The sequence below is a fragment of the Neofelis nebulosa genome, chromosome 8 (genome assembly GCF_028018385.1).
Source record: "Neofelis nebulosa isolate mNeoNeb1 chromosome 8, mNeoNeb1.pri, whole genome shotgun sequence".
In the NCBI taxonomy this organism is placed as follows: Eukaryota; Metazoa; Chordata; class Mammalia; order Carnivora; family Felidae; genus Neofelis; species Neofelis nebulosa.
The window spans coordinates 71292034-71306767 of record NC_080789.1 but is presented as its reverse complement, the minus strand read 5'-3'; the positions used below and the strand labels follow the sequence as shown (position 1 = coordinate 71306767).

General features: G+C 38.3%; 1 protein-coding gene across 2 annotated transcripts in view; it reads right to left on the bottom strand.

Moving 5' to 3' along the window:
* Positions 1-14734, bottom strand: part of TWF1 (twinfilin actin binding protein 1) — a 37501-nt gene that overhangs the window by 9917 nt on the left and 12850 nt on the right. For both annotated transcript variants that reach the window (XM_058743065.1, XM_058743068.1), the window contains one exon: positions 14055-14172. In XM_058743065.1, coding sequence (XP_058599048.1) covers positions 14055-14172 — 118 coding nt within the window. The remainder of the gene's footprint in view (positions 1-14054; positions 14173-14734) is intronic.

Genomic DNA, 14734 nt, shown 5'->3' with positions numbered 1-14734 from the left:
TTTTAACATTTAAGTCCAGTGTAGGTGACATACAGTGTTACAGAATTACAACACAGTGATTCAAAACTTCCATATACGACTCAGTGCTCATCAAGATAAGTATCCTCTTAATCCCCTTCACCTAATGCACCCATCCTCCCACCCACCTCCCTTCTGGTAACCGCATGTTTGTTCTCTATAAAGAATTTTTTTGGGGGGGTATCAGACTCTTGGTTTCAACTCAGGTCATAATCTCACGGTTTTGTGAGTTCAAGCCCCGCATTGGGCTCTGCTGACAGTGTGGAGCCTGCTTGGGATTCTGTCTCTCTCTTGCTCTGTCCTTTCTCCACTCGTGCTGTGTCTGTCTCTCTCAAAATAAATAAATAAATTTATTTTATTTTTTTTTTAATTTTTTTTTTTTAACGTTTATTTTTGAGACAGAGAGAGACAGAGCATGAACAGGGGAGGAGCAGAGAGAGAGGGAAACACAGAATCTGAAACAGGCTCCAGGCTCTGAGCTGTCAGCACAGAGCCCGACACAGGGCTCGAACTCACGGACCATGAGATCGTGACCTGAGCCAAAGTCGGACGATTAACCGACCAAGCCACCCAGTCGCCCCAATAAATAAATAAATTTTAAAAAAAAAAGAGAGAAACTGTTCTTTGGTTTATCTCTTTTTGCCCCTTTGTTCACTGCTTTCTTTTTTTTTTTTTTTTTTTAATGTTTATTTATTTTTGAGAGAGAGACAGAGTGCAAACAGGGAAGAGGCAGAGAGGGAAGGAGACACAGAATTGGAAGCAGGGTCCAGGCTCTGAGCTGTCAGCACAGAGCCCAACGTGGGGCTCAAACCCACAAACCATGAGATCATGACCTGAGCCAAAGTTGGATGCTTAACCAACTGGGCCACCCAGGTGCCCCCACTGTTTTGTTTCTTAAAATCCACCCTATGAGTGGAATCATATGGTATTTGTCTTTCTCTGATTTATTTAGCTTAGCATTCTACTCTCTAGATCCAACCATGTTGCTGCAAATGGCAAGATTTCATTCTTTTTTATGGCTGAATATTTCAGTGTGTGTGTGTTTCTGTGTGTCTGTGTGTGTTTATCACATTGTCTTTAACCATTAGTGTCTATTCATATCTTCTACCCATTTTTTAATTGGATTTTTTTTTCTATTGAGTTATATGAGTTCTTTATACATTTCGGATATTAACCCCTTACCATAAATATGATTTGCAAGTATTTTCTCCCAATTAGTAGGGTGCCTTTTCCTTTTGTGGATGACTTCTTTCCTGTACAAAAGCTTTTTGGCATTATGTAGGTTTCATAGTTTGGTTTTGCTCTGTTGCTTTTTGTGTGTGTGTGTCAGATTCAAAATATCATCACCAACACCTAAGTTAGGGAACTTACCACCTATGTTTTCTTCTAGGAGTCTTACAGTTTCAGGTCTTATTTCTTTTCTTTCTTTCTTTTTTTTTTTTTAAGTTTATTTATTTTGAGAGAGAGAGCCTAAGCATGGGAGGTACAGAAAGAGTAGGAGAGAAGGAATACCAAGCAGGCTCTGTGCTACAGAGTGCAGAGCTTGACATGGGGCTCGATCACATGAACCATGAGCTCATGGCCTCAGCCAAAATCAAGAGTCAGACACTCAACTGACTGAGCCACCTACACACCCTCTGGTCTTATTTTCAAGTCTTTATTTTGAGTTAATTTTTATATATGGTGTAAGGTAGTAGTTTAGTTTTATTCTTGCATATAGCTGTACAGTTTTCCCAACACCATTTATTGAAGAGACTTTCTTTCTCTCATTGTACATTTCTTGGCTCCCATATCATAAATTAATTGACCACATATGCATGGGTTTATTTCTGGGCTCTATTCTGTTCCAGTGATCTATATGTTTATTTTATGCCAATACCATACTGTTTTGATTACCATAGCTTTGTAATGTACTTTGAAATTAGGGAGCATGATGCCTCCAGCTTTGTTCTTTTCTCAAAATGGCTTTGGCTGTTTGTTTTTGTGTGTGTGTGTGTTTTTGTTTTTTTGTTTTTTTTGTTTTGTTTTGTTTTTTGTGGTTCCATACAAATTTTAGGATTATTTGTACTATTTCTTTGAAAAATGCCATCATAATTTTGATAGTGATTGCATTAAACCTGTAGGTTGCTTTGGGTAGTATGGACATTATAACAATATTGATTCTTCTAATCATGAGCATGATATAGCTTTCCATTTTTTGTGTTTTTTTTTTTTTCACTTTTCTTTCACTATTGTCTTGTAGTTTTCAATATATAGGATTTCCCATCCTTGGTTAAATTTATTCCTGGGTATTTTTTTTTTGATACAATTTATACAATTGTTTTCTTTATTCTCTTTCTAAGAGTTTATATCACTGTATAGAAACACAAGAGATTTGTGTCTGATTCGATTTGATTGATTTGATTAGAGAATTTAGTGCATTTACATTTAAATTAATACTTGCCATTTTGTTAATTGCTTATTTATATCCTGCAACTTACTTTTTTCACTTAATTGGTTCTCACAGTTTTTTGTTGGGAGTCTTTAGGGTTTTTTTATATGTACTACATCATCTGCAAATAGTGACAGTTTTACTTCTTTCTTTTGGATGTCTTTTATTTCTTTTCCTTTTCTAATTGCTCTGGCTAGGACTTCCAATACTTGAATAAAAGTGGCAAGAGTGGTCATCTTTCTCTTTTTTCTGATCTTAGAAAAAAGGCTTTCATCTTTTCACCGTGGAGTAAAAGCTGTGGGCCTGTCATACATGGCCTCTATTATATTGAGGTACATTTCTCCTATACCCACTTTGTTGAGAGTTTTCATCATAAGTGGATGTTGAACTTTGTCAAATGCTTTTTCTGCATCCACTGAGAAGATCATATGATTTTTATTCCTATTTTTGTCAATGTGGCATATCACATTCACTGATTAGCAGATGTTGAACCATCTTTGCAGGCCCGGAATAACTCCTACTTTATCAGTGTATGATCATTTTGATACATTATTGAATTCAGTTTGCTAATATTTGTTAAGGATTTTTGCATCTTGTTCATCAGGGGTACCAGCCTGTAATGTTCTTTTCCTGTGGCATCTTTGTCTGGTTTTGGTGTCAGAGTAATGCTGACATTATAAAGTAAGCTTAGAAGAGTTCCCTCCTATTTTTTGGAAGAGTATGAGAAGGATTTGTATTAATTCTTTTTTCAACTCATTAATGAAACCATCTAGTCCTGAACTTTTATTTGTTGGAAGGTTTTTGATTATTAATTCAACCTCCTTACTAGTAATCTGTTCAAATTTTCTACTTCATCATGATTGCATCCTTATATCTAAAGTGAGTCTCTTGTAGGCAGAATATAGATGGCTCTTGTTTGTTTTTGTTTTTGTTTTGTATCTATTCAGCCACTCTGTGTCTTATGATTATTTAGTCCATTTACATTTAAATTAATTACTGATAAGTATGTACTTATTGCCATTTTGTTAATTGTTTATTTTATGTTTTTGTAGTTCTTCTCTGTTCCTTTCTTCTTCCCTTGCTCTTTTTTTTCTTTTGTGGTTTGATGACTGTCTTTAGTGGTATACTTATATTCCTTTCTCTTTATCTTTTGTGTATTTACTATAGATTTTTGCTTTGTGGTGACAAGGCTTACATATAACAATTTATATCTATGACAGTCTATTTTAAATCGATAAAAACCTAAGTTTGATCCTATTCTAAAGCTTAGCATTTGTGGTCTCCCTCTCCTCCAATGTTTTCTGGTTTTGATGTCACATTTTACATCTTTTTATCTTGTGTATCCCTTGCAATCATAGTTATTTTTATTACTTTTGTCTTTTAAACTTGATACTAGGTTTATAAGTGACTAATCCACTACCTTTACAATGTATTTCACCTTCCCAGTAAGATTTATTTTTCATGTTTTCTTGTTACTAGTGTCCTTTCTTTTCAGCTTAAAGTTCCTTTAATATTCCTTGTGAGTTTGGTTTAGTGGTGATGAACTCCTTTAGCTTATGCTCCCCAAGGAGATAAAGAAAAACTCTATCTCCCCTTCAGTTCTGAATGAAAACTTTGCCAGGTAGAGTATTCTTGGTTGAAATTGTATTTTCATCCAGCTCTTTGAATATATTGTGTCACTGTCTTCTGGCCTGCAAAGTTTCTACTGAAAAACCTGCTTATAGTCTTATAGGCGTTCCTTTGCATGTAACAAGTTGTTTTTCTCGTGTTGCTTTTGATGTTCTCTGTCTTTAATTTTTGCCATTTTAATTACAAGGTGTCTTGGTATAGGTTTCTTTGGATTCCCCTTATTTAGAATTTTCTGGGCTTCCTGAATCTGGATGTTTGTTTCCTTTCCTAGGTTAGAGAAGTTTTGGCCATTAGTTCTTCAAACAACATTTCTGCCTCTTTCTCTCTTCTCCTTCTAGGACTCCTATAATGCAAATTATAATCTGTTTGATGTTGTCCTATAAGTCTCTTACATTATCTTCACTTTTTATTTATTTATTTTTTTTCTGCCCTAATTGGGTGAGTTCCACTGCCTTCTTCTGCTTAATATATTCTACTTTTGAACCCTTTTAGTGTATTTTTCAGTTTAGTAATTGTATTATTCAGCTCTGTGAATTCTGTTTGGTGCTTTCTTATATTTTCCGTCTCTTTTTTGAAATTTTCACCAAGTACATCCATCCTCCTCCCCAGTTTGGTGAGTATCTTCACGACCATTACTTTGAACTCTGTGAGGCAAATTAATTATCTCTATTTCATTAAGTTTTGGGGTTTTTTTTCAGATTTTATCTTGTTCTTTTATTTGGAACATATTCATCTGTTTCTTCATTTTGCTCAACTCTGCTGATTTCTTACAGTAGATGAAACAACCATCTCTCCCACTCTTGAAGGAATAGCCTTGTGTAGAAGCCTTGTCATTCAGCTAACTCTGACCAGCTAACTGGTCATGAGCCAGCTAACTCTTTGTCATCTCTCAAACCTTTGTTCTACCCAAGCAGCCTATTACATTTTTAATAGCTCCCAGTAGCTGAGGATGTACCAAGACCTGTGAGTGTCCCTAAAGGGAGCATCTCAGCATGTAGATTCAGACTATTTAGAAGCCAGGCCCTCATGCAGTAGCTTTTGAAAGTTTGCAAATATATATAGTGTTGTGGGACTACAAGTGTTAAGTTCCACTGGTCAGGCAATCTGGCAGTATCCTCTGGGTAGCAGTCACAAAAATAGGGGTTCATATGAGCAAATAAGTTCTTTTCCGGGAGATACTTGTGAGCTGGAGCAAAGCAGAAGGAGAGCATCAAGATGGTGTTCACAGCCTATGCTCCTTGAAAGCAGCTTCATAGTTCACTAGGTGTGTGATAAACCTAAATCTTCATCCTTAGGTTAAAGCTCCAGGAAATGCCGAGGCCTCCTTCACAGAAAGACTAGGGGGTGTGCTTCAATCTGCTTTCTGTGCAGTGCCCTGAGAGTGGCAACCTGCTAAGAAGCATCGTTCCCATTGCCAGTCCCACTGGACCCAGGAATGCAAGCCCCCATGGCCAAAAGAGATAGGCAGTCAAAGGCATCCCTTGGGTGCCAACTGTAAAACCAGGATACTAGACAAGAAAATCAGATTCAAGATGGCAATATAGGACCCTCCCACAGACACAATGAGTCTACAGCTACAAATGGAACAATTTCCTCTTTAAAAAATCCCCTCTGAATGATGACTGCACATCAGGCAGATAAGAAAGACACATCAAAACAGGTGGAAGAGGTGGAGATACAATTTACCATAATCCCCACCTCCAGCACAGAGACCCACAATGGGGAGAAAGCTTAAAGCCCACCACTTCTCCCCAAGGAGCAAAGTGTTTGAACCACCATGAGGCATCTCAACTTGCATCTTTATGCGCCCCCAAAACATCTAACTCTGAAAACAAAAAGGACTTGTGTCCCGAGACTCATAATTATAGTGACCAGGGAGATAGCTTTCATAGGCCTCTGCACTTAGTCTCCCCTACCCCAGGGCCCAGCTCAGAAGCAGCCAATTGCACCCAGACTTAGAGTGAAGGAGGCTTACCTGCTTGTATTAAAGCTCTGGCCTGAGGGGCAAGTGTCTAATTTAATACATCTGGGAGCCAGCTGGAACATTCCTCAGGGACAGAGATTGGTGGGCACCATCTTTATGCTCTCCCTTTTCTGTGCTCCAGAGCACCAGGATCCCCAGAAAGGAGTTTTTACATGTGTGTGGTGCCCCGATCTTTGTGGCTGCTGCCCAGGATATACCTCTTGACTGTGTGGCTCTGGAGGCCAGGGGAGCTTGTGTTTCCAGTCCCATGCTATTGTAATAATTGGTGTCACCCAAGATTTGGAGCTCAATGTCTGTCTGGTGCCCCAATCTTTGTGGCTGCTACCAGGGGACACCTGTACATCACCTGGTTCTGGTGGCCAGTAGGTCTTATGCTCATGGGTCCCACAGGACTGTAAGCAAAAGAGAAAGAGTTCTTAAACAGCAGTTCAACACCACTGAGGCACAGCAGGAGGCGACAAACACAGCAGCTAGGTCTTTCTGTGAAAGAGACCTTTCAGCTAATCATCAGAGCTGCAGCCTGAGGGGCAGGCTTCTAATTAAAAAGGGATCTAGGGGTTGACTAATCCTTTCCAGAGACCCCAGAGGACAGGCGCTATCTTTATGCTCTCCCTCTGCCCACTCCAGAGTGCCAGTCTGTCCTGGAGGGGTGCTTTACATGCAGCTGGTGCCCTGGTTAATAGCTGATTTTTCAAAATCAGAAACCATGGAGGTTAGAAGGCAGTGGGAGGATATATTCAAACTGAAAGAAATATATATATATATATATATTCAAACTGCTGAAAGAAAAAGAATGTCAACCAATAAATCCAACAAAACTATCCTTCAGTTAAGGAGAAAATATGACAGTCACAGAAAAACAAAAGTTGAGAGAATTTGTGACTAGAAAATTTGCCCTATGAGAAAAAGGTAAGAGTTCTTCCAGCTGAAATGAAAGAACACTAAAGAGTAACTCAAATCCATAGGAAGAAATAAAAAATTTCTAGTAAAGGCAACTACACAGGTAAATATAAAAGACATTATAAATATATTTTGTTTGTGGCTCTTTTTCTCTAAAAGACGAGTGCATAGAGCTATAATTAAAAATCTGTGTTGGTGGACATCCCATATGTAAGGATATCATTTGTATGACAATAATGGCACAAAGAGGGGCGCCTGGGTGGCGCAGTCGGTTAAGCGTCCGACTTCAGCCAGGTCACGATCTTGCGGTCTGTGAGTTCGAGCCCCGCGTTGGGCTCTGGGCTGATGGCTCGGAGCCTGGAGCCTGTTTCCGATTCTGTGTCTCCCTCTCTCTCTGCCCCTCCCCCGCTCATGCTCTGTCTCTCTCTGTCCCAAAAATAAATAAAAAACGTTGAAAAAAAAATTAAAAAAAAAATAAATAAATAATGGCACAAAGAAGGGGGCAGGGCAGAGACCTATACAGAAACTATTGAAATTAAGTTAGTATTACTCCAAAGTAGATTTTTATAAGATGTTAATTGTAATTCCCAGGGCACCATTACGAAAATAACTTTTAAAATATGGTAAAAGAAATGATAAGGAGGGTCACCTGGGTGGCTCAGCCGGTTAAGCATCTGACTCTTGATTTCGGCTCAGATCATGATCTCATGGGTCATGAGTTTGAGCCTTGCATAGGGCCCTGAAATGACAATACAGAGCCTGCTTGGGATTTTTCTCTCTCCCTCCCTCTCTGCCCCTTCCCGACTTGTCCTCTCTCTCTCTCTCTCTCTCAAAAAAATACATAAAACTTAAAAAGTAATGATAAGGCAATTTAAATACTACATGAGAATGTATCTATTGGCAGTCATAGAGGAAATGAGTAGCAAAAATGATAACATATAGAAAAATAAATAGCAAAATAACAGATGTAATTCCTACCTTCTCAATAATTACATTAAATGCAAATGGATTAAACACTCCAAGTAAATGGAGACATTGGAAAATGGATAAAATTACATGATCCAACTGCATTCTTTCTAAAAAAGACTCACTTTATATTTAAAGATGTGAATAGGTTGAAAGTAAATGGACTGAAAAAGATATACCATGCAAATGGTAACTAAAAGAGAGTTGGAGTAGGTATATGAATACCAGACAATATAGATTTTGAGGCCAAGATTCTTACTATAAACAAAGGACCTCTTTTTATAATGCTAAAAGAGTCAACCTATCAAGAAAATATAATTATAAACAGATATGCATCTAACAACAGAGCTTTAAAAAACATGAAGCAAAAACAGACATAATTGAGAAAGAAAATAGACAATTCAACAATAATTGTTGAAGACTTTACCACCAATCTTGATGGATTAGGTGGAAGATGACAAGGAAATAGAACAATTGAACAGCACTATAAATCAAATAGACTTAACAGAATCTATAGACCACTCCACCCAACAATAGCAGAATACACATTCTTCTAAGCTCATGAGTAATTCTCTAAGACCATATGTTAGTCCATAAAAAAGGTATTAGTTTCCAGTGGCTGATGTAACAAATTAACACAATCTTGATAACTTAAAATAATAAAAATTAATTCCCCTAAAATTTTAGAGGTTACAAGTCTAAAATCAGTACTATTGACCAAAATCAAGGTGTGGACATGGCTGTAACCCCTCTCCAAAATCTCTAGAGAATCCATTTCTTGCTCTAGCATCAATGCTGGTTGCCAGCATTTTTAGCTGGTGGCCACATCACTTCAATCTCTGCCTCCATCTTAACATTACCTTTAACATTTACCTTTACCTTAACATTAATTTTGTAGTCAATTTTTTTCCGCCTCTCTCTTATAAAGATACATGCTGTTATATTTAGGGCCCACCAGATAATTCAGGATAATTTCCTGATCTCAAATCCTTAGCTTAGTCACATTTGCAAAGACCCATTTACTGAAGAAAGTAGCATTTACCAGTTCCAACAAATAGGACAAATCTCAATAAATTTCAAAGGATTGAAATCATACAAAGCTAGTACTCTAGCCACAGGAGAATTAAATTAGAAAATAATAAACTGGGGGCACCTGGGTGGCTCAGTCGGTTAAGCATCTACTCTTAGTTTCAACTCAGGTCATGATCTCATGGTTTGTGAGTTTGAGCCCCACATCGGGTTCTGCATTGTCAGAGCAAAGTCTGCTCAGGATTCTCTCTCTCCCTCTCTCTCTCTGCCCCTCTCCTGTTCTCTCTGTCTCTTTCTCAAAATAAGTAAATAAAGTTTAAAAAATTTTTAAAAATAACAGAAGGAAATTTGGGAAATTCACTAACATATATAAATTAAACAACACATTCTTAAATATATGATGATTCAAAAAGAAATCACAGGCAAATTATAAAATGCTTTGAGATGAATGAAAAACAAACAAAACTTAATGGGATGCCGCAAAAGCAGTGCCCAAAGTAGATACAAAAATCCACACCCAAATTCTAGCAAACTGAATCCAGCAATATATAAAAAGGATTACACACAAAAACCAAGTAAAATTTATCCCAGGAATGCAAGATTGGTTCAATATACAAAAATCAGTGACTATAATACACCATTTAAATAGAGTAGAAGACAAAAACCACATGATTGATCCTATCAATAGATGCAGAGAAAACATTTCACAACATTCAATACTCTTCCATGATAAATTCACTCACAGATAAAGAATAGAAGGCAACATAATCTCATAAAGCATATATCTGAAAAAATAAAAAAACAAAAACAACCCAGAACATCTTATGTAATGGTGAAAGCCTGAAAGCTCTTTCTCTAAGATCAGGAACACAGCAAGGATCTCCACTCTTGCCATTTCTATTCACACAAAACAAAAGAAGAAGCAGAGGAAGGAGGAGGAGGGGAGAAAAGGGAAGAGAGAAGAAAGAATGACGGGAGTAGCAGACAGGAGGGGGAGGAAGGGAAGGAAGGAAAGGAATCCAGGCTGGAAAGTGAAACTCTCTATTTACGATGACATGTCTCATTAATGGAAAACTCTAAGGAGTCCACATGCACAAAGGGAAAAATCATTATTAGAGCTAATAACCAAATTTAGCACCGTTGCAGTATACAAGATCAACACATGAAAATAGGTTGTGTTTCTATACATTAGCAATGAGCGGTCTGAAAAGGAAACTAAGTCTCACTTACAATAGCATCAAAAAGAATAAAATACTAAGGAATAAATTTAATCAAAGAAGTACAAGATTATACACTAAAAACTACAAATCATTGTTGAAAGAAATTAAAGCAGACAAATAAGTGGAAAGACAGTCTATGTTTATAGATTGTAAGCCTTAATGTTAAGGTGGCGATATTTTCTAAATGATCTACAGGTTCAATAAAATCCTTAGCAAAATCACAACTGGCTTCTTTAAGTAGCAATGGACAAGTTGATCCCAAAATTCACATAGAAATGTAAGGGAACCAGAAAGCCAAAATAATCTTTAAAAAAGAAGATCAAATTTGGAGGGCTCCCACTTCCTGACTTCAAAACTTACTAAAACTACAGTAATCAAGACAATGTGGTCCTGGCATAAAGATAAATAATTGAGAAATGAACTCTCACATATATGGTCAGTTGATTTGCCAAGACTATTGAAAAGGAGAAAGAATAGTCTTTTCAACAAATGGTGCTGGGACAACTGGATACTTACATGCAAAAGAATGAAGTTGGACCCCCTACCTTACATCACATAGAAAAATAAACTCAAAATGGATGGAATACCTAAAGGTAAGAGCAAAATTACAGAACTCTTAGAAGAAAACGTCAGTGTTTTCTTCTTGAATGGGGCAAGTTTCCCAGATATGACACCCAACGCACAAGCAGTCAAAAAAAGAATGAATGAATGAATGAATGGGTGGGTGAATAAAGATAAATTAGACTTAATGAAAATTAAAAAGTTTTGTGCCTCAAAAAACATTATTAAGAAAAGGAAAAAGCAATCCATAGGATGGTATATTTGAAAATCATATATGTGATCATATATGTGATAAGAATCTGCTATCCAGAATATAGAAAGCACTATTACAACTCAGTAAAAAAGAATAATAACTCAACTGAAAAATGAGTTGTTTCACATCTGGATAGAAATTTCTTCAAGATATACAAATGGTCAATAAGCACATGAAACGTACTTGATACATGTACAGGCTTTTTTATAACTTCTTCCAGAAATGGCAAATGCCTCCAGAGAAATGGAGATGCTGGGTTTATGTTTTCAGATTTCTATCTTCTCCCAGATCTTGGTCTCTATTTCTTGACTACTTGTGAATCCTCTGATGTCTTTGAGCAGAATTTTCCCCCTACTTTTACTCAGGGGGAAAGTTGAACTGAATTAGCTGCTCTACTCTTAGCAAAAGCAGAAGTCACCCAGTTTCATTTTCATCAGATAGAATTCCATCCCTTCTTGAGACTTTTTTTCTTGGTTTCCTGGTTTTCCTCCTGTCTCTCTGTTCCTCAGTTTCTTTTGAATGCTTCTCTGTCCCTTCCTAGCCTGTTCATATTGATGATTCTACCCTAGATATCTCTTCTTTCTGGATACATCTATCTTGTCCAGTTAAGGAGTTTCAAATATCATCCACATGCAGATGACTAGATTTTTCTAGTTCTCATTATTAGCCAACCAGCCTGAAATATGCTTTTTTCCCAAACAAAATGCAGTTCTTGGAACTTCTTAAATATGACATGGCTATCTGTGTATTTATGCATATGACCCATTCTTTTCTTCTGCCTGAAATGCTCTTACATGCCTTGTCCACCTGGCAATATCCAGATACTGCCACATATCAATTCTTTAAGATTCAGTGCAAGGATCCACTCCACAGTCTTCTGATTCCCAGGTAGAAATAGGTGCCTCTCCTCTGTTCTTCTTTTTTTTTTTTTTAAGTTTATTTATTTATTTTGAGAAAGAAGGAGACAGCAGGGAAGAGGTAGAGAGAGGAGAGAAAGAATCTCAAGAAGGCTCTGCACCATCAGCACGGAACCTGTTGCGGGGCTCGAACCCACAAACCGTGAGGTGATCACCTGAGCAGAAATCAAGAGTCGGATGCTTAACTGACTGAGCCACCCAGGCGCCCCCTCTGCGTTCTGACAGTACCCCAATAACAGTTAAAAATAATAACAATGCTGCGGCGCCTGGGTGGCTCAGTCGGTTAAGCGTCCGACTTCAGCTCAGGTCACGATCTCGCGGTCCGCCGGTTCGAGCCCTGCGTTGGGCTCTGGGCTGATGGCTCAGAACCTGGAGCCTGCTTCCGATTCTGTGTCTCCCTCTCTCTCTCTGCCCCTCCCCCATTCATGCTGTCTCTCTGTCTCAAAAATAAATAAACGTTAAAAAAAATAATAATAATGTTATGTATGTTAATTTATAAGCTTGTTAATTTTTAAGAAGTTGTATGTTGCACTGGTTTTATTAAACAATTACGAACACTACTCAAAGTGCTTCCCCTCTATTAACTTATTTAATCCTCATAACAAGCCTAGGAATTTGGTATTTTTATCCATATTTTACCAATGAGGAAATTGAAGTGAAGTGACTTGCCCATGGTTATGCAACTAAGAAATTTCAGGGCTGGGATTTTAACTCAGGCATCTGACAGCAACGTGCAACCTTTACCACCACACCCTATGTCATCATATAAACATCATCTTCTCTATCATTGAGAACTAAGTGCTGTGCCGATCACTGTTATTATGAGCATGTTCTCATTTAATAATCCTATAAGACACGTTCTATCTTTTCCTTATTGAGGAAATCGATGACCCCAAAGTTTAAGTAACTTGTTCCTAACGGTCATCATATTAAATTGCCATTGTCCACTCTTCCCTACATCCATGCCCTTTGCAATATAGTTGTGTAACTTTTCTCATCAGGAAGCACAGTGTTTCCCAAGCCCTTAGATCTAAGATGGCCTTGTAACTAGCTTTAAACAATAGAATGCACCAAAAGTGATATTGCAGTTCCTAACCTGGGCCTCAAGAGTCCTTGGGTATTAGTCTCCTGGAACACTGCCACTGCCATGAGAACAATCCTGGGCTGAGAGACCATGCAGAGCAGGGACAAGTCACCTCAGATAATGTCATCCTCGACCAGCCAACCTGTCAGGTGACCGCAGATATATGAGAATATGAGAGGTTAACCAACTGTAGACTTGTGGAAAGTGATTGCTGCTGTTTTAAACCACTACGTATTGGGAGTGGTTTGTGGTATGGTAGCAATAACTGAGTTCAGTCATTTAGCCACTAAGTGGCAGCATCACACACACAGACACACACGTTCACAAACACATGACCCATGTTGGTCCGTCCATACAGCCTGGTAATCGGAAACTAGGAAATTACAGTTTAAATCGCATTCATAGCTTGCCTCTTCCCATTAAGCATCCAGACTTCAATAAGGCCCTATGGCCTGGCTGAATTCTAGCAAATGTTCATTGGTGGAACGGCACTGGCAGTTGAGTAAAGGCTGGTCTTGGCCTTTCCAGAGCAGTCTGCTGAAAGAAGATTCCCATTGGAAGATGCCGCTCAGGAGTGAGTTAATACTAGTCTTTCGTGGTAGAAATCACGGTCCAGAGGACAAGAGGCTGGCTGTGCTAGTGACATTTGCTTTGGCCCGAAATGCAGCACTGAAGGCCAGAGCCTCCGTGAGGGATCTACCATTGCTGGAATGTGCTCCTCTCCCCACTGTTCTTCAAGGAAAGTAAAATCTCTTTTATTCATTCAATACATAAAGTATCCACTAGGTCTTAGACACTGTTCTGGGTGCTGAGGATGCTGCACTCCTTTCCCCCATTACTTTATTTTACTGGAGGAGACAAACAATATGCATCGATATAAAATCCCTGAGTGTTCTAGAGGAAAAATAAAGCAGGATTATGGTGAGAGGGACAGGGAGTACAATCAGATTGGGTTGTCAGGGAAGACTTCTCTAAGGGGAGGACACTTGAGCAGAGACCTGCGTGAAGTGAAGGAAGAAGACATGTAGATCCTGGATTGGTGATCCAGCGTGGGAACAGTACCTTCAGCATTCCTGAGGCAGCAACAAGCTTGGTCCATTAGAGAGGTACAACGAGCAGCTGATGAACTGGAGCTGACTGATCCAGTTGGAGAGCCATGGGCTCTCAAGTCATGAAGAAGCTAATGGGCAACAGGAAGGACTAGATTTTATTCAATGAGATGTTACCTCTACTGATAACCACTATATACCAGTATACAATACTAAAGAATTTGTTGACTGAATAGAGAAAAAATTTTATCATAAGGCAAACTGTATCCAGTCATGGCAACACAGGATTCATTTATAAAACTATGTAATTCCTGGGCCCACTGATTTTATCAAAATCTTTGGATATAAAGCCCCAGAATCATTACTTAAGAGAACCTTTCATCCTTATAATTTATGGCTGTGTATGCAAAGTATATGAAAGGATATATACCAAACTACAATATGTATCTGAGGCACATTATAGTTCTGAGTAGGAATGCCTTAAAGAACTGAACTCTATTTAAAGGTTTCTAAAATTAGCCCTAAGGACAACTCTCCAACTTTTGTAATTTAGCCCTAATAAAAAGATCCATCTGATAGTGAATCATACGCAGGAGTGCATTCAGTATTTGCTGGATGGGTGGCAAGCTTAGTGTCCAGCATGTTGGTCACCCTATCGTACTGGGGTCTTTCACAGTCGAACAGTTTAACTCA